Consider the following 21,018-nt stretch of genomic DNA (forward strand, 5'->3'; position numbering starts at 1 on the left):
TTCGTCTGTTGGTTTTGTGGGGGGGTTATGAGTTCGATTCGTTTGACATATTGAAGTGGTCAAGCATGAATCACCCACCCAACCAGTGGGTGGCCGCCTCTAAGTGAGGCGGCCTTTCCGAGTTAAGGAACCGGGGTAAAGTTAATTGATTAACGACAGGAGCTGTTGAAAAGTGGAACATACTAGGCGAACCCAGAGGAAGCCGTAAGAAAAACTGTTTATCTGTCGGTACATATCGAAGTTTTGCACAGTTTCCACGTTGATTTGTGGCCATTGTCCGGCGCAAATTGTCCCGTACAAGGAGCGGCATTGTTTGCCTCCTTTTGCGTCATGTGGAGAGGCAGCAGATTCTGAGACATTTTCTTTGTTACAAATTGATTGGAGTTTTATGAGCGCAGTACCTGGTCTTCTAGTGCTTCTCTGGTCAAGCCTTTGCCAGGATATAGTCTCGAGGGTGGACTCAACCACTCACCAAAACGTTTCCCCTCTATCAAGCATCCCTCTATCATCCACTTATACTTATTTATGCTTTTAATAAGCAGAATGACATGCACTGCAAATGTCAAACCTCGGCTGTCATTCAAATGTAACATTTCTCCCTTATTCACTCTGCATTCAGGACTCATGCACAGGATGTACTTGATTACTTGACATCTACTCTCTCGCCTGGTTTTTTCCATGTATTAATGAAAGAAATAAATTTAATTTTCGCAATTAATGCCTGCCACAGTCGACTGGGGGTCGTCTCCGTCCGTCCCTGCAACCAGAGAGGGAGAAAGAGAGTGAGCCTCAAATGTCAGTATTCCTCCAAACCATATCATCGTGCTGGCAATCTGTTGGTTTATGTTTATCATTATTGACTCGTGAATAGTTTCCCAACTTTCACCCAGCCCCAGAGCTTAGTCCGGATTCCGGACAACATTTCGTAATCAAATATCGCCGCTGTTCCTTTCACTTTCACATTCAGTAAATTTTCGCAAATTGCAATAAAAATGGTGGAAAAGGCAGACGACACTTAGGGAGGGCGGAGGTAACGACTTGCCCTTGCCCCGAGGGTTGGCAATGCTTAGTCATCATTCTCGATGATTGTCATCACATTGGTACGTCATTTTCTTGGCCCATGGTCAGCTTATTGGACTCTTCAAGTGATACCTTAAGGCCCTTAATGAGTTCCTCCCGACGAGCAGGCGAGCAGCTGTCGAAGCGACCACTCCCTGGTCTTTGAGTTCTGCCGCTTTACAGTTGTTGAGCATTGGAAAGTTTCATGACTCGGGTTCCTCTCTATTGTTCCTGCGCTGGAGCTTGTCCACTTCAAAGACTTCAAGGCTGTCAGACCCGTCCTTGAGGGGCGTTAGGTGTGAAGTCTCCCATCTCCCTGGCTCTCATACTCTCAATTAGCGCTGGAACGAGAATCAAAGAGGAATTTCCACCTCAAAGGGAAAGCGGTGGAAAGCTAATAACCTGATTAGAGATTAGGAGGAAGCACCCTGAACCGAATCTTAATTAAATGGCACGGTGGAAGGAGGCAAGGGACTTTCCACATGTGAAAGTGAAGCCACACAAAGGAGCAACAATTTCCATTTTCCCCGACTCATGTGCCGCGGTTTACGGACTCAATCGACTTTCGCTCTTTTCGCTTCTGTATGCCCCGCGGCTGGCCGCACAAAAAGGATAGTGTTTCACTGGTCCTTGGCCCTGTTACTGGTCCTGCATATCGCATATATCCATTACACTCGACTGAAGCTGACCCTAAGGAAAACGGATACTGAACAGCGAATGGCGGATAACGAAGGGTGGCTAGCTAGCTCTTCAGCTAGAGTCCAGAGTCCATCAATGGAACATCAAACTGTCCGAGCAATAACAACAATGGAACCATTCAATCAGCGAGCATAAAAACATAAAGAGATTTTAATTTTTTGATTATGTTCTCCCCCGACTACTTCCTGTCCCACGTCCAAGGCATGCGTGTATGTCCCTGTGCTCCCAGGGGGAACTTTGCCATCTTAGCCATTGTGAAAATCGTTAATCAATGAACTTCGTGCGTGGCCATCGAACGCCCCCCTGCGGACGGACGACCCTTGGTCACTTCGAGCTCATTTGTACGCTTAGCATAATAAAAAAATCAACATCGATGAGTAGTTGGCCGGAAAACCCAAGTTGATTAAATTTCAATGTCGATGTCGTGTCGGGAATTGAGCAGGAACTGGACTAAAGCCCGGACTTCAGTCTGTGCTTTGATTAGAGGCTAATGCGACGTAATTTCGATTTAAGTAATTTCCTGCTTTGCTCTTCGTGCATGGAGAGTGATATGGCATTGGACCTGGATCTCGCAAACCGATAATTGGAGTCAATCAAGGCAGTGGGAGTGAGGAACTTGAAGAACTTGATTAGTAAAAGTTCCCTTGTTCTTAAAGCCGAGAGCTTATAATGGTGCATCAAGCAGTTCCGTTTCGGTAACTTTGTGATTACAAATAGTTCAATTACAATGTCCTCTAGTTATTCTTTGGATGTTTGAATGCTTTTCCTACTCACCTCCTTGGCTGCGTGCTCTTCTGGCCCACCTCCTTCCGCTCAATTAAACAGTCGAATGCAATTTAGAGAATCCTTCTCAAGGCATTTCACATAGCCAACAACAAAAGACAAATCATTCCTATTAATTCCGCACTCGTGGAATGTTTCATTACCAGTTACTCCCTCCACACACATCCACTTCCGCATCCATATGAATACGTATGCCTTCTTTTATGTGGATGGATTTGGAAGCTTTGCTTACTTTTAATTTGCCTTCGCTGCCTTATTACGTTCATTCATATGCAAATCGCTGGACTGTAACACAACAATGCCATGAAGAGGGAAAAGTCACTGGGAATGTTAAGGAAAATGTAAGGGGAAATGGAAGCGCTTGCTCCCATTGTTGCTCCCTTGAGCGATTAAAAGAAAACTTCAACTGCTCGAACTTCAAATGCTTAGCATATGAAAGCAGTCCGGGCAGCATCTTAAAGTGCTAGCAAAAAGGATGAGGATAGGGGATTTTCACCTTGTTGCCCAAAAATATACATATCTACATATACCAGGAATGTGTGTAGCGAGCATTATAAAGTCCTTGGTGGTGGGGTGGTATTTGACGTATTCGCTCTTTCTCTCCCAGCCCTCACGCCACTGGCTTTCTGGGGTTGGTTCTTTCTGGACTGACTGTACCCGAAAATATCGCTGAAAGCACGAGTATCGTCGTATCCCATATCAAATTTGAATGAATCGCTTCCGCTTTCCGCGAGTGCGGGACGGCATGCGGTGGCCCCTGGCCTCCTTTATAGGGTTACATACACACATTATAATTTTCCTACTTCAATTCAAATTCCGAATTGTATCATTTCCATTTCCATTTCCATTTCCCTTTTAACATTTACCATTTTTCCTCCCACCCCACTCCATGAATATTGTTTTTCATTCGCTTTGTTTGGTGAAACAATTAATGTTATTTGCATAGTTGGTGGGTTGCAAGGTTTCATGAAAGGGAGGAGAAAGGTCTGGAGGTCCGCATGTGGTCCAATTTAGAACGTTTTGTTGGTGTCCCCGCCCGCGGCACTCAGTCCTTCCTCGTTAACTGGTCCTTTGCCGTTGGCTTTGGCTTTGTCCCTGGCTATCAAAATGTGTTTGACTTTCAAAATCTGCTCAAGGAGGGGGGAACGGCAAGAAGACAGCCTGTAAGTGTCTGGCTGACAGTTTGAAGTGCTTTTTCTTCTTCTAATGCTCCAATTCTAGCTCTATTTTTCTCCTCCAGTGTTCCGCATTATCTCGAGTGCTGCGTGCTAATGTGCAAAAACTGTCGGAATTGAGCGACTTTGCAACCTCTCGAACCCGTGGACGGCGACGAGAGCCACTTGAGGTCCTGGGAAAGTTGCCAAAAGGCGCATATTAGAGGACACATGCACACATGTGACATTGCTGCTCTCACCTTATTTATTTATTTCCCTATCCAAATTACACGAATTTGTCATCTTGGTACAGTCCTCAGTCCACAGTGCAAATGCGATCCCACCCCTGGTAGGATGGGAGATTCTCTCACATATGTCGTTGTTTGTTTAGCCACAACCTCCCGGACAGGACCTAAGGCGCTCCATTTGTTTGCTCAGCAGTTGAAAAGTTCAATTAGAAATGTTTCGGATTGGAAAAGCGCTACAAAATGCTTATAATTAAGTTTTCCATATGCAAATGTGCCGTGTCGCATCGCCCTTTGCGTAATTGGAATTAAGTATTCTTTTTATTGCGAGACCTGTTTGGCCCGAGGCCGTGACCCGTGGCTCCTGACCCAATGCCCTACACAAACATTTTCCGTATCGTGGTCTGACGCTCGTTTGGTTTGAATGAGCAGATCTTAACCTCATGAAGCATATCATAATTGCTGGCACTGTACCTGCTGTCATACGAGATAAACGGAAGGAACTCAACACGTCGGCAAAACGCCAGTATAAATTGAAATCATTTTGTTGTATTTTAATTTGCTCAACAGCATGTTGCGAATTTTGTATAAATTCGTAGGGGTGGTTTTCTGAGTATGCAAATTTAGGAATAATAATTTCGTCATCCAAAGAAAGTCATCACATTTTTACATCACGTGCGTGATTATAGCTCGATAAATAGATGACGAGGACGATTATCGAGCCCGTTTTCCCGTTACAGAGCGATTTTATGGCTGGTATATTAAAAAGATTCAAAGTTCTACTTGACGTGGCCTGGTGGATTTTTCTCGTTTATCTCAGCACCGATAAGCTCAGTACAGTTTCGAATCGTCTGGCATTACGAACTTTTATCGATTGCAAGAAAGTTTTGAGAATATTTTTACCAGGTGAAGCATAAGCGATACTGCCCAAACATTATTAATCTACAATAGAATAACAATATGTACATATACATGAAAGTCAATTGCCAAATATATCCTATACGTTTTTATACCCGGTATTCGAAGAGTAAATATATTGTATTTGTGAGGTAAAGTGTTTTTTTTTTAGTTTTTGCACATTTTCTCTCACTCTGCTTCGTGTAGTGTATGGCGAGAGTCCTAGGCGTAGTCTAGGCGAGGGCTAAAATATTAAATGTAAAATTCGAAAAAAAAAACAGTAAGGGGCTGATGTTGTACTGAGTACCGGGTATGAAGAGTACAAGATCCACCGCAAAAGTATACTTCAAATTGTTTTTAAACAGAGCGCACAGTTGCGTCTTATTTTTAAGTGCAAACCTCAGGGAAACATTACATAGAAAACGTTTTGTTTTTCGCATGGATGTATGTACAGAGAGTTTTTTTTATTAGAGCAATGTTTATTTGTTGCAAAAATAAGCAAGCAATAAAGTTTCCGATAAGAAATGAAGTACGTTTCTGCTTGTACATGCAGAGAAATGTTGCGGTTTTATGTACGTATCCAATTAGGATAGCATTGATCGACTGCGAAAGCGATTGCGATGCATGAGTCCCTCCGAGGAATGAATCCTCTCGGTGTCCCTGAATGCAGTAGCTGCATTCTTCCACAAAAGACTTACCTCAGCGGGTATAGTCTCGACGGATGGAAATTCCAGAATATGTGTAGAGGCTGCGCCCGCTCAAGAAAGAAGGGAACAAGTCATTAGCAGAGTCCTTTATTGTTGATAAGAGTAGCTTCTGGATTCTGTTTCTTTTGCAATGGATGTCACAAGAAGAATCAGCGCAACCAACACCAGAGACGAGCGAGCCATCCGGTGGTTGCTGTGACACTTTCTTCTACTGTGATAAGAAGTACCCAACTCGGAGCCAGTCGTTTTCTTTGCGTTTAATTCAATTTGCAATTTTTGTAATTCTTTCCCTCACGGAGCATCCATTAACTAATGAAAGCGATCCAAATGCTTCCCATTTTTATGTCCATGTACATATATTTCCCCTTTTTCGCATTCTAATTTCATTGAATTTATACAACAATTTGGCCCAAATGTTACCCTTGCCCCGTCCCCCGTATTTTCCTTCACTGAGGGTGTGCAAAGTGCTCACTCCTCATGCAAAGCATTTGCGAATACGACAGAGTTGAGTGGCAGGGAATAGAGTGCAGAAGGATGTGTGTACGAGTCCGTGTACGTATTCGTGCCATGTCCTGTCCTGGCAGTGACGTTTAATGGCATGTCAACGTCTGTGTCGCACGTTGGCGTTTATTGATACGATCCAAGCTGAGTTAACAAGTCGATAAAGTTTTATAGTAGAGAGAGCGGGTCTCGCGCCTCAGCTGCGCATAAATGGAAATGCAATTGCCAATGTCATAAAGGGAAAACAAAACATCTCTGGAACCAGTATGTTCCGCTCTACCTGCGAGTAGAGTGCCAAACCCTTCGCTCGGGTCTAGCCTGGCCATATGGCTAATTTCCTAGCGAGCCGTCTAATTTCCCAATTTGAAAACAAACTTTCCACAAAGCGAAGTCCAATGCAATTACCAAAGTCGACGGAGGGTTGCCCGCAGTCGGCCCGTAAATTGATTATAAGGTTTTTTATCTTTCCTGTGCCTTTGTGCCCTGCCGCTGTTCTGGTTCCTCTTCCCTCTTTAAAGAAGCTCAAATTGACTTTATAATTGCCGGGTGGGCGCGCTTATAACCGAATTATTCTGCACATTGGCTCATTCAATGGTACTGCGGTTGCGATTTTTTCTCTATTTTGATTGTCACGTTAATTGTGGCGCATGGCAGATGTGCCACTCCATGTCGGATCTAATGGAAGCAATTACCGGAATTCCATCTGCAGATTGAAACAACAGAGCAACGCCGATACGAAGTTTTCGTATACCATTTGTATTTCGGGGCATCACAACAAAATTTACCGTGCCATTGATAAACTTTGGATACGCAAAACAAGTAACATAGTGATGTCTGCCCAGTTCATTGAGAGCAGCGGGTTTCAATGAAAAACCGGTTTTCATAGGGGAGCCCTCCATTTCAATGTCATTCATGTTTGCCAATTCCCATATCTATGCGCTGATGAGCGTATGGGTGTATCTCTGGTGCGTGTATGTGGTTCAAGGTTAAAATCGCCAAAAGTCGATAATGAGCTGCACAATCAAAGCTCGTTGGTGGTGCCGCTTTGCCCCGCTGTGGGCTGCTCGGCCAGGTGGTGTCGCCGGCTGATAAACATCATGAATATTAATGCGGCATATCGCATATCGCACGCATCAACATCACCATCAGCATAGGCACTGGCATTAAATCAAATCCAACCCGTCCAAGAGTCAAGTTCACTTTCACTCGCCTACCATGACACACGGGTGAGATGAGTGCGCTACTGGTCAGAGAAGCTTCCCCTCGTGTGCTTTCCTCTTGGCCCTGGCTGGCCGATTTTGGTCACTGGCACACACTCTTAAGTCCAAAGGGGCAGAGGGGGCTAAGCCAGAGCTCCACCTGCGCATCGCATACAAATGGATCAATGAATCGTTTCTGGGGTTGGCTATTTTCGGCTCGAGCGGGGGCCTGATGAATGGCCCGCATCGATTTGGATTCCGATTTGGTTTCGGTATTGGCCTGGGAATCGGCTTGGATTGGCGGACATTGCATCACGGTGCCGCTGCTTTACGAGCTTTTTCGGCTACGTTTTTGAGTGCACGCGAAAGGGGAGTGAAAGCAAAGTGTGGCAATCAATGACGACATCAAGACGAGACGGAGAAGAAACTGCATTGGCATCAGGTTTGACCAGCTCTTGAAAGATAGGAGAAACAGCTGATGCCTCGCCCAGAGCAGTCTGTCTCCAAGAGGGGCAGTCATCAGATGAGTCATTGGCAATCTCCTATTGCAGCTTTAATGTTCCTGCCTCTCCGCTTCAATTAGAGTCAACGGAGTGTACATTTTTGAATAGTTTATTTAAATAGAAACATGTTTTTCAGACTCTTGTTAGCGCACAGTCACAGATACACACACTCACACTCACACTCGCGTTCACATTCCAAGCAGCACTAACACACTCATTAACTCACACGCTTAGTCAAATAGTTGATATCTGTTAGATAATTAGCAAAATATGTACAAACAGATCTGGGCTGTCATTAGGCGCCAATTGTTGGAGCCCCCGAAATCTGACGTCAAGAGATCGGTGACTGCTGCTGCTGCTGCTGCTGCGGCTGGTGCTGGTGCTGGTGTTGCTGCAGCAGAACGCCAGCGATCCAATCCGTGTACTCGGCGACGTTTGTGTAGACAGCGGGCTTTCCGGCCATGCCGCATTGCGTGAATCCATAGCTGACGAGCCCATAGGCCACCCACCGCGAGTGCTGGCGATCAAAGTACATGAGTGGCCCTCCGGAATCCCCGGCACACGTGTCCTTGGCATACTCTCCTCCAGCACACAACTGCTTGGGGCCCAGACGCACTCCGAATAGGTCCAAGATTTTGGTGCAATTCTCGTTTGAGACGTAGGGAATTCGCAACTTCAACTTTATAGGGCTGTGAATGTTGATGAAATACTTGTTGACTGAAAATAAAAGATAAGAGATATGAGATTATGATCCATCCATTACACTATGCGGGGATATTTAAAGCTCACAAAGATCAGTTCGACCCCAGCCAGAGACGGAAAACATTTGGCCCTCTGCCAAGGGCAAAGGCGATGTCTTGTTTGGCAGACAAATGGGCATGACAAAGTGCGTAAAGGACACCGGATGCTTCAGCCGGATGATGGCTATATCGTTGAATTTGTAGTTGGAGTACTCCTTGTATTCGGGATGCACATGAATCCTTTCGAATCCAATGTCCAGGGCAGCATCCGCGCAGCTGAGATAATTGGGCTCCTCAATGCAGTCCGGTTCGGTCTTCACGTTGAATTCCCCCAGCCGAACATGCTTTCTGGAGTGAAAAAACGATTACTCAGCCATTGATCTGAGGATGCGTGCAATGGAACCACTCACAGGCCTCGACGTTGACGAACACCCTCGCCCTGGACACAGTGGGCGGCAGTCAGAATATGACGATCGTCGATTAGGGCTCCACTGCAACCATAGTCATCTTGGGGGAAAAGGTTAATGCCTCAACGATCTCGGAGAAGGAGCATGGACTGACTTACTTGAATTGTAGACCAGGAGGGCAAGCCAAGGATACTCATCCAGTTCGGCGATCTCTCCACCGTAGATGCGGTTCGTCACCTGCTTGCCACACTCGTTGAGCAGATTGAATCCCGCGCTTGGCTCCACCGTGTGGATGCGCCGCTTCAGCTTCTTCCGCTTGAATCTGGCGGTGACGTCCAGGAAACGCCGATACTCGAACTTTGAGAACTGCAGCACCGGGAAGAGGTAGTCTTGTCCATTGGCCGGGCAGCAGACGAGCGACTCATAGGAGTCCTCTTCCTCCCCGTGGTGCTCCATTTCGCACTGCACCTTCTTCAGGAAGTTCACTTTCTCGGCTGGCAGGTTTGTGACATTTCGCACCTGCAGATAGGCCGCGCATTGGCTCACCTGGACGCACACGCCTCGCTTCGCCTCATTGGGAATGTCGCAGGCCTGGCGCTCCGCCTGCGTGGAGCAGCAGCCGAGCACTGCCCAGAGCGTGAGCGCTGCCCACTGCATCGGCAGTCAATCGATCGCTCGAGTGATTGTTGACTGACTTGCGAAACCGCGCGGCGAGAGAGGTTTACTCTACGCAATCACAATCACAATCACTGTTACAATCGCAATCGCTATGTCGCTCAATGCCAATCCGCCGAACCGAACGCTTGCGTGAACGCTCAGCGGTGTATTGAATTTGAATGCGCAGAGCGGCAGATCCAGTACCAGTGCCAGTCACATACGTAGTCGCGGCACAAACCGAAACCGAAACTGAAACCGAAACCGAAACCACTGAAGAGTCCGATAAGTCGGAAGAGCCGAAGAGCTAAGAAAAAAAAGCTGAAACTCAGGTGTCAACAAATGAGCCATTAAGCGGTATCCCAGCTGCTGCTGCTGCTGCTGTCGCCCCCGCTTCTGTCTGGCACGAAAACGAGTCCAAAACTGCAGTCGGAAGGCGGCACTGAAACGGGAACAGCGGTCAAGCATCGCCAGATAACTGGTCCGGTTGGACTCGGTTATGTTATGCAATTCTTCAGCTGGTTTCACTTTCGTTCGGGCCACAGTACGAGCTCCCGTTTGTAAGCGGCATTGCAAAGCTTTATCCCATAAGTGTTGTCCACTTTTAGGAGGAGTACTTGGCAGAAAGCTCTTTGGCTCTTACTTTGGCCAAAGTCCAAGCCAAGGCAGCTTAAGCACATGAAACCGGAAGTTTTCTTGTGGTTTAGCCAATTAAAGCGCTGTGCCAATGTCAATGTTAGGCGATTGTTTGGACCAACCGGCTGTGCTGGAAAATCCAAAGGTTTTTCAGAACAGTTCAATCACTTTTGATAGGAAAAAAAACAGCATATTTAAGGTTACTCTGTGATCAAGGCATAAGAGACGACGCAAGCGCTGTTAGTTGAAGGATTTCATTTATTTGATTATATGTTAAACAATCTAAATTAGTTTCTACATTAATCTATCAGTAAAATAGATCACATTTTGAGCTTTGAACTTAATCTAGCGGATACCCTTTTTCAGTGAGGGTTCTAAGCCCGCACGTTCTGTCTAATCCAGATGTCGTAGGCAGTGACACTCGTATAGACTCCCGGCCAGTCCTTGAGGCCGCACTTGTAACCGAAGGAGACGATGCCCTCGAGGACCCAGGCATTGTCTCGGAACCGCATAAGGGGCCCGCCGGAGTCACCGTCGCAGCTGTCTTGGCGGAACCGTCCGCCAGCACACAGTTGAGTCGGCTCCACATTGATCTTGATCTGGGCAAACCTCTGGCGACATCGCGACGGCTCCACGTAGTTCACGACTACCTTCTGTTTCACCGGACTTCTCGCCATCTTCAGAGTGCGACCCCATCCGGCGACCGTGAACTCCTGCCCCCCTTGCCGCGACTCCGAACCCACGACTCCGGGAAGGCAAATAGGTCGAATGCTATCCGAGTAGCGAACATTGCGCTCCAGGCGGACTAGGCCAATGTCGTGGATCTGGTTGGGCGACTTCTCTCTGTAGGACTCGTGCACACGGATTTCCTCGAAGCCTAGGCGCTGGGCCTCGGGAGAACAACCTCCTCCACCGCTGGGACAGTCAACCGCACTGCGCGTGTCGTGCTCGCCCAAACGAACCGAGGAGCTGTTTTGAGATACACAGATAGAATGAACATTTAAACGCAGACCATTAAACACTAGAATTAGTCTGCTAATTGGTGCTTGAAAATCAACCGAAATTAAGAGCGTAGCGTCTTGTTGGAGAACCTCCCTGACCCCACTTTGGCGCCCTGCTTCGCTCAATCGCTCCAGCTGATTGTGAATCATAACAAGCCAGCAGGCAGCAAAACACTTTGGATCTGGTTTTTGGCCGTCTATCGAGCTAATTAATATTCTTTAAATTAACCAAGAGTCGACCCACGACAGTCAAAGCATTAGAGCTCTGGGGATCCCTTTGAACTTGATTATTACCCGGAGAATGCAGCTTGTTTCCCGGAATTAGCGCACAAACAAACATGAATAAGCCACTTTCGCCCATTAACTGGAACTGGATTTGACGGGAATAGTCATAGTACCACAAATACCGGAAAGGAGAACTTGATTCTGTATGGAGTCGGGCTTCATTCCATTCATTAATCGGATCAATGGGTATGTGTTAGATACTGAAATTCCCACTTGGCCATACGGAAACTCCACAATGCATTTATAAGGTAGAAATCCCCTATGGCCCTACTTTAAGATTAGGAACCCCACAGACTCTAATAATTGAAGTCCCCCTTTCGACATCCGCAGACATACATAAGAATTTACTTAAAATGTGTAAGTCCCACGCATTTCTTACACTTCCTACGCCAAAAACCAGTCCAAATTAGAAATCCCCTCTGAACCAATCAACAGAACTCTGGATTCACCTATGCAAACTATAACTTCATGGCAGGAATCCCCTTCAAAAGGTAAATCCAAATGCACACTTACAGTGGTCCAATCTCTCTTTCGATGCGGCCCGTCAGGCAATGAGCTGCTGTCAAAACGTATCTCTGATTGATCAGCGATCCCGCGCAGCTCGTGGAGAGGCCGTTACCGTCACGTCTGCGATACTCCATGAGCACCATCCAGGGGAACTCGTTGAGGTCGGTGTCCTCGCCGTCGTAGATTCTGTTCTTGATGGCAATACCACCGCAGATGGGGGGCTGGGGAAGGAGGCTGGAGCCATCGCCGGTGATCGACTGTTCCCGCGGTTGTGTTTGAGCCGAATTAGGGTCAAATCTTTGGCCATTACCTCCAAAGTTCCAGGAGCGACGTGCTTCATTAGGAAATGCGAAGTTGTTTTGGCTCTCCTCTCTCCAGTCCCCACCAAATCCGTCATAGTCCGCAAAGGGGGTTGTGACGCGCCTGTTTCTCGTGTAGCCCGTGTCCTGAGTGCAACAGACGAAGGGACGGTTGTCTGTGCCCATCCCACAGGCAGAGGCCTTGAGGAACTGCTTCTCCAGCGTCGAGATGCTGGCCTGTTGCAAAACCGAGTAGAGGGTCTGGCACTCGTTGATGTGCACACAAAGGCCGGCCCTCTGGTTCGGGTTCACACATCGGGCATCTAGAAGAGCAAGAAAGCAGAAAATAATTACCATCAACATCTTGTTTTTAGGGGACTCCCAGAGAAGCGATCCCCCCGGCGACATTCTTGCGGTCGTCTGCCCAACTGCAACATGGGACATTTTAAAGAGGAGCCAATTCTGTGGTTCAGTCATGCACATCATGCTCACCAATCGCTTTACTCTGTGCAATACCCCACTTGAGCGTGGCGCGTGCATTCGAATTTTGAACTGGTAGAACCGGCTTAATTAGAATTATTCACTGCACTCTCTCGCACTTGTGCGATTCCCACTCATTTTGGGGATTTTGTAAAGCGATATCGCCATTAACTGGCATTCCAGCGAACTGGACTTGACACTCACATTGGGCCCTTGTAACGTTGGCAATCAGAATGCAGATAAATACCGCCGCAAACACTTTCATTTTTATTATTAATTATATTCTCTTATTCGCTTGTGATCGAACGATTCCACTTGACCCATAAAATAAACTGTGAGATGCCTGCATTTTGCATCACCTTTTTATAGCCACAGCATCAGCTTCGGCGACAGACCAAGCTTCGTTCAAGCCTCGTTTGCTCGGTTCTTGAGCCGACGCCGTCGCCGAGGCCGCATTCGGGTTTCGTATCAATGAAGAGCGTCTGTTCTATTCTCTCTCCCCGGCTCGTTTTTTGTGGTTAAAGTATTTACTGATAGTTTGCAAATGCCTAAGAGATGCATGCCACTGGGTGACATTGAAGGTTTTCCAGCGGAGCAAGACTACCGAAAAATTATGCTACAGAAAAGCATCCACAGAAGGTGCAATGAACTCTATCTAAGCAAAAACCTCAGAACAATAGCGGCAGCTCTGAAATTCCAATCCGCGTCACACGCTGATAATAGAGGAAGTAGAGATCAAAGTATAGTTGTTAAAGCGGAACCTATGTTCATGGTACACTCATCGATCCACCTGTCATGCAATAAAAGTGTTCTATATAGTTTAGCACCAGCATCCCTTTATGGATTTGCCCATTTGTCATGCATCATCTGCAATTGAGTATACATACATACATATGTACAACCATACATACATACATTTGCACTAACATATTGGCTCGAGCGATATTTCGAGTGTAATTCGAAATCTTCTCAGTCATTTCCCCCTATGCGCAGTGTGATTTACCCGATTAGGGGCGTGTTAAGTCTAACCAAGACTGGACTGTCCGTCCTAACGATGTCTCTGTCGCCGTCATCTGTTAAACCAGTTCCTAATGAGTCGATTGGCTTGTCTTTTGGAAAAATTACAAAAAATTTTCCATAGCTCTAAATATATAAACCTACTGTTACGACTAGCTCATTACTAGCACTGCCCTAATGTCTCAGCAGCAAATCTATACAATCCTGACATTATTTGTGGTATGAAAGAGTCAGTGGGAGCTTAGAACTATCCACAGGGCTTGTCCGAAATTTGATACTTTCATCTAATCATCAATTTCAAAGAACACTCCGCATCTTGAACCGCAAACCCTTTTAATTTCCTGACATTTCCCTTTCATTGAGTTTCGGTCCGCACCGCGGGTTGTTAACGGGATCAAAATGTTACCGCAAAAGGGTTTATGTTGAAAACGGAGCAAACGGGATATGTCAACGCCAGATAAACGTTGTCAGTGCCGGGAACGGGACCTGGGTTAGAGGGGTTCACGACTCTGATGGTCTGACTCGTTGGCGGTTTCTAATTAGGCGTGGAATATGTAAAAGAGAAAACATCCTTTGATGCTGCTGGAATCCAAAGAGGATATCGTTCGTGGAAAAAATATTTCCACGACGTTGTGCGTGGAAAAAAATACTTTCACGACGTTGTGACAGCGGTGGGATTCGAACCCACGCCCTTTCGGACTGGTGCCTAAAACCAGCGCCTTAGACCGCTCGGCCACGCTGCCTTCTGTCGCCGACCTGCCAGGGGGTTGCTAACGACTGCGCTAACAAATATCTAAAACATTTTTCAAAAATGAGAACAATGCTTTTAAGTTTTTATTATTCAGAGTTATATTCAAAGTACACGCAACCCATTTTATTCTGTGACTATCCATAAATATTACATTCACCATTAGATTTCCAAATGCGAGTGGAATTAAAATTCTTTTAAGGAGCACGATTTATCGTTATTTGAAATTTTGTTATTTATTGAAATATTATAAAATATAATGTTGAACACTAAAAAATAACACCAAAAAAAACGTTCTTTGTTATTCTGACAGCGGTGGGATTCGAACCCACGCCCTTTCGGACTGGTGCCTAAAACCAGCGCCTTAGACCGCTCGGCCACGCTGCCTGTGCCCGTTTCGTGTCAAAAGCACTACATGAAGGCACGGTGGGCCCGTTCGTTATATGTACTCTGGCATAGTTTTGGGGATGATTTATGCTGCAGTGTTGCCTTTGCTCTCACGGAAAAGTAGTAGACAGTAGTAGTGTGCATATGCGCTTAGACGGCAGGCAAGCTGTTAACTCTTTTTAAATTCCTTTTTCCCGTATCATTAATCTTTAGTTTCTCCGTCTTAGCGTTTCAATATATTAAAATATAATACGCAGGCGATTTAACTCTTTTAAACATATTTATTTGTATGCGGTTGTCTATTAACAATGTAGAACCTTACAATATACTTGTTTTGTGTTTGTCTGCACCCTAATGTACGCTATAGTTCGATAGTAAAAGCGGTAAACGGAGAAAACTTTACGACTGCCAACGCCATCAAAGCGATTCTAATTCATTGACAAACGCATTTTGATTTTGCGATAATGAGAGTCGGGTCTGGGGTTACAGCGGGGCAGGATACCTTTGATTCTACCCCCTGTTCCTAGTCCTGTGCCCATCTAGATGTCGCAAGCACCCCACGTTGTTGTTGGTTTACGATTTTAGCATTTCGCATCGCCGTAAAAAATGGTTGTTGTTCCTTCTGTCACCGCTTTGTTTGGTTATAGTAAGCATACCCTAACAGCGGGTACATACAAACATATGTACATGCATATTTGAGAAGAGTTTCCTGGATCAGATCTAGACTTGTTGCTATTATGTACTCATATACAACATATATTTATTTACATTTCGGATCTTGCAAGAGTATACGAAGTCTCGACCAGTGATGAACTCATCTCGTTCCGGCTTTTATAATTTTTATTCAGGACGGTAGCAAGTAATAATAGCAACAGATTTTATAGCCTTTTTATGTGGCCATAGTTTCGCTCCGCTTTTTACGAGTATTTTATAACTTGTTTACATTAGGCGAGTGAGGATATGTATGTACGGCATGTACATACATACATACATAGTACATACATATGTTGTGTGTAACTGGGAAGCTGGGAAGCGTTTTATGCAAAAATCCATCGAGTCGCTTGCATGCTGAATAAAAATGGCAATAAATCGTGGCAAGGGCTACGGAGACTTTTCTGAGAGTGGCCAGCTACCACTGACACATATACTCTGGCACTTAAGATCCGAAATTAAAACACTGCAACGAATCGATTTTCCCATTTGGAGCGTGGACAATTGACGAGAACAAGTATAAGGAGAATCGGAGATTAAGTGAATTAGGTTTTTGACTGCGCGTCTTCCGTTTAAAGCGGCAAATGGGTCAGGAAAGGCAGGTGAGCTTGACAGTGGAATCAATAATGGCCCTGTTCGGCCTGATTCTGCTGCTCCACCAAGCCCCTTCGATAGCAGAGGGCCAGCAGGGGGAAAAGCGCATCGAGGCGGACATGTATCGAATGGCCAAGGACATGGAATCCGGACAACGCATAAGTGCGTTTCAGAGCCAGAGCATCGTAAATCAGTTTGTAAGTCTTCTCCAAACGGAACTTCCTGAAACTAAACTATCACACAGCAGAAACTGGGGGAACACATAAAGAAAGAGACCTCAGGCAAGAGGGCGCCCACGCAAATCAACGGCAAGCCCGGCCAGACGTACTCCATTTTCTTCGAGTTCTCCAAACGAAAGCACCCGACACGAAGGAGTTCTTAGTAATTTGACAACGAAAAACACAAGTGTAATAACCTCACAACCATCGTCATATTTGTTTACCCTGAATGTGGAACTCAGCAAGTCTTTTCTTTATACACTTGGGTTTGGCAGAGACTACAATCTACAATCAAGAAATGCATTTGATTGGAACCCAAACGAATACAAATAGGTAAATCTTCACACTTTAAATCGTAGCTTACTGAATCGAAACGATTTTCCCTATCCGACAGTAGCTCTACTTTGTCAGTAGGAAGATGAGGGCACTTTTGGTAGTACTCGTAAACCTTGTCCTGTCGCCACTGTGGATTCAGGGAAGCGTACAGAAATCTGAATTCCGGGACTCCATAAAGAAAATGAAGAAAGACATGAAGATAGCCGTCCAAATGGACAACGAGTTGAAGAGGAATGTTGTGAGTCAAATCCGAAGAGACGGTTTTCTGGGCCTACAATAACTTTTTATAGTCCCATGGAAAACCATTTACGGAGCGGGCTACGCCAAGCCCTGACAAGAAGATGTTCCGAATCCAGCCCATCAAGAACGCCATAGTCCAAATTAGTTATTCCAAGCCACAGGGCGACCATCCCTCCGAAAGACACAGTGCCAAACGACGACAGCAGCCAACGTACTTTATAAACTTTAACTTTCAAAACCGTGGAAACTCCAAGCCGACAGTGGATCAGTCTTCGCCCACCATTCAGCCAAAGATGCTGCGGACTCGGGGGAAGAGACTTCGAAACGGATTGCCCAATCCTTTCGAGTCTTTTCCACTTAAAGGTGAAGATATCTAACAGTTACTATTATTCTTATTTACAAGCAAAATTAATCACAGATAAGAACATAGTTGATCAATCGATTATATGTACACATCTATGCAAAATAAAACACACAAATTCTATACTATTCCCAAATATGAGCTGATCAATTATTAAGCATTTGCATGACTTACGCCACTCAAACGTGTGTATTTATAGTTGGAACACAGCTACTGGAAAGCTTTCCTTGAGGAATTTCAAATTAGGAATGTGAATTGCAAGGTCGATTTGAGAGAGGAAATAATATAGAATGTGAGAACCCCAGATACCCCAGAACACACAGTCATTGCTTGATCAATACCATGAAATAAGGTTATCCAATAAACATTAAGACACTGTAGTTGTTTTCGAAAAAATTAACCCGGTCTGTGGCCAACTATTGATAGAAGCATTGTTTGGTTATAAAACGGATTGATCACTCTAGCTCCTTAGATAAGAACTTTGACCAGACGTAAGAGTCGTGGCCCGACCTGGCCGTGGCTGAATGTTCAGATATCCATATCGGAGTTTATATCAATTTGTCTTTTCGGTATATAAAGGGAGAAAACCTTGAGAACCTTAAAATGAGATAGGTCAGGACGCCTCAGAGCTTGGCCACGAATTGGGAGACGAGGGGACCGATTTCGAGCAGCAGGCCACACACAGCGCCATTAACTTTGAACGGAATGCTATGGGATGGGAAATTTAAAGCACAAATTTATTTTCTTTTGCTAGGAACAAATTGGCAGTGATGAAATCGGCTCTCTGGAAAAGGAGGTCCAGTCCTCTGTGAGTTTACCGAACGACAAATTCAACATGTCCTGCAGAATGCTAATTAATGGTCTATCTCATTTTAGTCTTCCCATAGGTCTTCTTCCTCTGATTCTTCAGCAACTCCTGCGTTTTCAACGATTAGTGAACAGTTCATCGGAATAGTATTTATGCAATCAGCTCTCCTATATTTTCTTTAGATATCCGCAACTGATAAGGTCGCTGCCAGCACTGACCAGGTAACCAAAAGCCAGACATTGCGGAAACTGTTGCATCCAGCCTCGCGCATTCGATTGCTAGTCTTTTTTAGCTGTAAAATAATTAAATTTGAATCGTTTTCGATATGTGTATTGAGTCAAATATCGTAATGAGCGTAATTAATTCCATTGCGATTCCAAATATATTCAAGTACTTGCTCTCGAGATAGCCGCTGTGTTTACCTTTTTTTGACTACCTTATATTATATTTTAAACCCGCTATTTTCTGCTCCCTCAGACATTCCCTTAAACATTCCGAAACCCACTCGAGACGGAAAATCTAAGCCTCTATAATATCACAGATAGGTCGAGAAATGCCCCGACTTCAGTCAGATAACCCATTTGGCCATCAATCAAAGCCGCCCGACCGATAGGGCTGAGTCATTGCCCACTACTTGAGTCTGATTTGTTTTTGATAATCGTACCTCTGCATTCGTGATAGTGATAAGAACAGGCTATAAATGCATTATTTGACCGAGAACCCAATCAGTACTTCATTAGACAACATGCCAGCAACATTCAAAGCTTTCACAATTATGGCCACCGCCTTGTTGGCCTACCAGGCCGCGGCGGGAACCATTACCTTCGGCAGCCTTATGGGAGATGCCTCACAGGTGGCTGTGGCCGGAGAAAAGGCTTGGCATCAGTTGGCTAATGCTGTCGGAGCCTCTCAGACCGAGTTTGTTCAACCGGAAACCCTGAATATCCTGAGCGACATGGCCAATGGTTTAGGCGATCTGGCTGTAAGCCAGTCGATTCTTACCCAGTTGGAAAGCCTTCTAACCAACTTTCCTCCGTAGAATGCCATAACCAGCATCAGCGTCGAGACAGATTATGTCCAGCCCGAAGCCTCGAACCTTCTCGGGGACGTTCTAAGTGGTGTAGGCACTGGCTTGGGTGATTTGGCTGCAAGTTTTGAGTATTTAAAAAACCTGGATGGTGATCTAACGCTTTATTTCCCTAGAATGCCATCACCATTCTCAGCGTGCAAGTAAAGGGCGGACCACAGGCTCGTAGTCTTTCTGTAAGTGAGAATAATCTTAGAATATCCCACCTTTGAGTGCTGACTATTTCTGCATCTTTCTTACCCGTAGTCTAATGGTGCTTCTATCATAGCCGAAGAAGGAGTAAGTTTTCCCCTGAACACTTTCACCCAACGCAATTCTTAAATATCTTTTATCTTCAGGCTGTGAGTGCCAAGACGATCGCCGCTGCCGCCGATGCTGCTGCCCCTTATATCAAGAAGTTGAACGAAGGTCTGGGGGATCTGGCTGTAAGTAGTTCATTTTTCAGTAATCTACAGTTGCTAATATTATGAGCACTTCCTCCCGCCACTCCCTATAGAATGCCCTCACCAACCTCTGAAGAATCAGACGCTGCGGCTGATGGAGCAATTCATTTACCAAATAAATAGCCAATCGCTTGGTGAGCTTAGTGAGTGCCTCTTTTATGTTCCAATTTGGGGGCGAAGTTTATCAACAAGTTGAGCATCAATTAGTTGGGTTGTTTTGAAACTGAAGAACCATAAACAAGGTCACCTCAAGATCCAGATGCAGATGTTGTCGATCCACAGGGAATCCGAAAAGGGGGTCAAATGAGAATCAAACTCGAATCACGTGATTCCCGGCAACATTAAGGTATCAAATTACCCACAATAATAACAGCAAAGAGCCTTAAGTGCTGACACATAAACCTATTAAAAAATTCAGTGTAGACTTGGAGAAGGTTCCCTGAAATTGGCAATGCATATACCATGGCTTTTCACACCAAATCGTCTATAGTTTAGTGCATGATGAGTCACAATAACTGTCAGATTGCAGGAAGCCGACAGTATTTAGGTGTATCTGTACCTTTGGCTACCAATGCTAGATAGTCGCTCTCCTGTACTTATTATTATGCCAACTATACTGCTTTTGTTCCCATTACTTTCGGTCCTCGAGAGACTGAAATTAGGTCACCAGGAACGGTGCTGCTGATGATGGGGGTGCCTATGAGGGCAGAGCTGCTTGCAGCTCCGGAAGACATTTCCGGGAGTCGTCTGTAGTAGGTCTGTCATTAAGTCGCTTTATTGAGCGGCAAATTTCGATATCACGACACACATCCGATCTTGGTTTATACTCACGACTCTTTCTCCCCTGTAATTATGAGCATTAACAAACATTTTGGTAATTAATTTCGGCAACCCTTTGGTTAAGCTTCATGGCACACAAAATCCCGCAGCAATTAAAATGCACGGCCTGCTATTCAAGTTGGGGCACGACCGAGCGCGGTGCGTGTGACCATTAGATGTTAATATTATAATAGAAAACCAATTTAATAATTTGTGACACTGTCAGTCAGCCTTTGGGCCATTAATTGGCGGTTTCACAGCTGGAAGACCTTCATTCGGATTGGCGTTGGTTGTGGGTGTGATTCGGTAATTGAATCACACACATGGATCCACTGCTCACAGATTCATTCAGTCATACCTGTGTGTAGGTATTGCATACATATTGTACATACATATGTACCTTCATATGCATGAATGTACATTGTGTACATGTACCCAGGTATGGGACTCGATAATGGGAATGGTTGAAAGGTAGTTGGGTTGGGGAGTCTCC

General features: G+C 45.3%; 5 protein-coding genes and 2 non-coding genes across 7 annotated transcripts; 3 read left to right on the forward strand and 4 right to left on the reverse strand.

The window, feature by feature from the left end:
* Positions 1-7,840: 7,840 nt before the first annotated feature.
* Positions 7,841-9,891, reverse strand: LOC117583392 (phenoloxidase-activating factor 1). The gene is made up of 4 exons (XM_034271676.1): positions 9,053-9,891; positions 8,898-8,994; positions 8,537-8,835; positions 7,841-8,464 (listed from the first exon to the last, which is right to left on the reverse strand). Exons 1-4 carry the CDS (start codon positions 9,549-9,551, stop codon positions 8,079-8,081), a joined length of 1,281 nt encoding a protein of 426 aa, XP_034127567.1. The 5' UTR covers positions 9,552-9,891; the 3' UTR covers positions 7,841-8,078.
* Positions 9,892-10,424: 533 nt separating this feature from the next.
* LOC117583393 (serine protease 7) lies at positions 10,425-13,072 on the reverse strand. The gene is made up of 3 exons (XM_034271677.1): positions 12,961-13,072; positions 11,984-12,599; positions 10,425-11,153 (listed from the first exon to the last, which is right to left on the reverse strand). The coding sequence occupies exons 1-3, from the start codon at positions 13,019-13,021 to the stop codon at positions 10,559-10,561; spliced, it is 1,272 nt and encodes a 423-aa protein (XP_034127568.1). The 5' UTR covers positions 13,022-13,072; the 3' UTR covers positions 10,425-10,558.
* Positions 13,073-14,436: 1,364 nt separating this feature from the next.
* Positions 14,437-14,516, reverse strand: Trnal-uag. The gene has a single exon. It is a non-coding gene; the product is annotated as a tRNA-Leu (tRNA).
* A 312-nt stretch (positions 14,517-14,828) lies between these two features.
* On the reverse strand, positions 14,829-14,908 carry Trnal-uag. The gene has a single exon. It is a non-coding gene; the product is annotated as a tRNA-Leu (tRNA).
* A 1,284-nt stretch (positions 14,909-16,192) lies between these two features.
* On the forward strand, positions 16,193-16,676 carry LOC117582973. The gene is made up of 2 exons (XM_034271093.1): positions 16,193-16,410; positions 16,458-16,676. Exons 1-2 carry the CDS (start codon positions 16,204-16,206, stop codon positions 16,593-16,595), a joined length of 345 nt encoding a protein of 114 aa, XP_034126984.1. The 5' UTR covers positions 16,193-16,203; the 3' UTR covers positions 16,596-16,676.
* A 149-nt stretch (positions 16,677-16,825) lies between these two features.
* On the forward strand, positions 16,826-17,482 carry LOC117582972. Its single transcript, XM_034271092.1, has 2 exons — positions 16,826-17,005; positions 17,058-17,482. The coding sequence occupies exons 1-2, from the start codon at positions 16,850-16,852 to the stop codon at positions 17,382-17,384; spliced, it is 483 nt and encodes a 160-aa protein (XP_034126983.1). The 5' UTR covers positions 16,826-16,849; the 3' UTR covers positions 17,385-17,482.
* Positions 17,483-18,888: 1,406 nt separating this feature from the next.
* On the forward strand, positions 18,889-19,849 carry LOC117582966. The gene is made up of 6 exons (XM_034271082.1): positions 18,889-19,158; positions 19,216-19,323; positions 19,380-19,439; positions 19,510-19,542; positions 19,602-19,688; positions 19,760-19,849. Exons 1-6 carry the CDS (start codon positions 18,922-18,924, stop codon positions 19,778-19,780), a joined length of 546 nt encoding a protein of 181 aa, XP_034126973.1. The 5' UTR covers positions 18,889-18,921; the 3' UTR covers positions 19,781-19,849.
* The last annotated feature ends 1,169 nt before the right edge of the window (positions 19,850-21,018 follow it).

The sequence above is a fragment of the Drosophila guanche genome, unplaced genomic scaffold (assembly GCF_900245975.1).
Source record: "Drosophila guanche unplaced genomic scaffold, DGUA_6, whole genome shotgun sequence".
NCBI classification, from domain to species: Eukaryota; Metazoa; Arthropoda; class Insecta; order Diptera; family Drosophilidae; genus Drosophila; species Drosophila guanche.

Coding starts and splice junctions, on each gene's coding strand:
- LOC117583392 (XM_034271676.1), bottom strand. CDS start 9,551: ATGCAGTGGGCAGCGCTCACGCTCTGGGCAGTGCTCGGCTGCTGCTCC. Junction 8,995..9,052: donor CCTCCTGGTCTACAATTCAA/GTAAGTCAGTCC, acceptor TTTTCCCCCAAG/ATGACTATGGTTGCAGTGGA. Junction 8,465..8,536: donor CTGGGGTCGAACTGATCTTT/GTGAGCTTTAAA, acceptor TTTTATTTTCAG/TCAACAAGTATTTCATCAAC.
- LOC117583393 (XM_034271677.1), bottom strand. CDS start 13,021: ATGAAAGTGTTTGCGGCGGTATTTATCTGCATTCTGATTGCCAACGTT. Junction 12,600..12,960: donor CAACGTTACAAGGGCCCAAT/GTGAGTGTCAAG, acceptor TTGCTCTTCTAG/ATGCCCGATGTGTGAACCCG. Junction 11,154..11,983: donor GAAAGAGAGATTGGACCACT/GTAAGTGTGCAT, acceptor ATCTCAAAACAG/CTCCTCGGTTCGTTTGGGCG.
- LOC117582973 (XM_034271093.1), top strand. CDS start 16,204: ATGGGTCAGGAAAGGCAGGTGAGCTTGACAGTGGAATCAATAATGGCC. Junction 16,411..16,457: donor AGAGCATCGTAAATCAGTTT/GTAAGTCTTCTC, acceptor ACTATCACACAG/CAGAAACTGGGGGAACACAT.
- LOC117582972 (XM_034271092.1), top strand. CDS start 16,850: ATGAGGGCACTTTTGGTAGTACTCGTAAACCTTGTCCTGTCGCCACTG. Junction 17,006..17,057: donor ACGAGTTGAAGAGGAATGTT/GTGAGTCAAATC, acceptor AACTTTTTATAG/TCCCATGGAAAACCATTTAC.
- LOC117582966 (XM_034271082.1), top strand. CDS start 18,922: ATGCCAGCAACATTCAAAGCTTTCACAATTATGGCCACCGCCTTGTTG. Junction 19,324..19,379: donor CTGGCTTGGGTGATTTGGCT/GCAAGTTTTGAG, acceptor TTATTTCCCTAG/AATGCCATCACCATTCTCAG. Junction 19,440..19,509: donor CACAGGCTCGTAGTCTTTCT/GTAAGTGAGAAT, acceptor TCTTACCCGTAG/TCTAATGGTGCTTCTATCAT.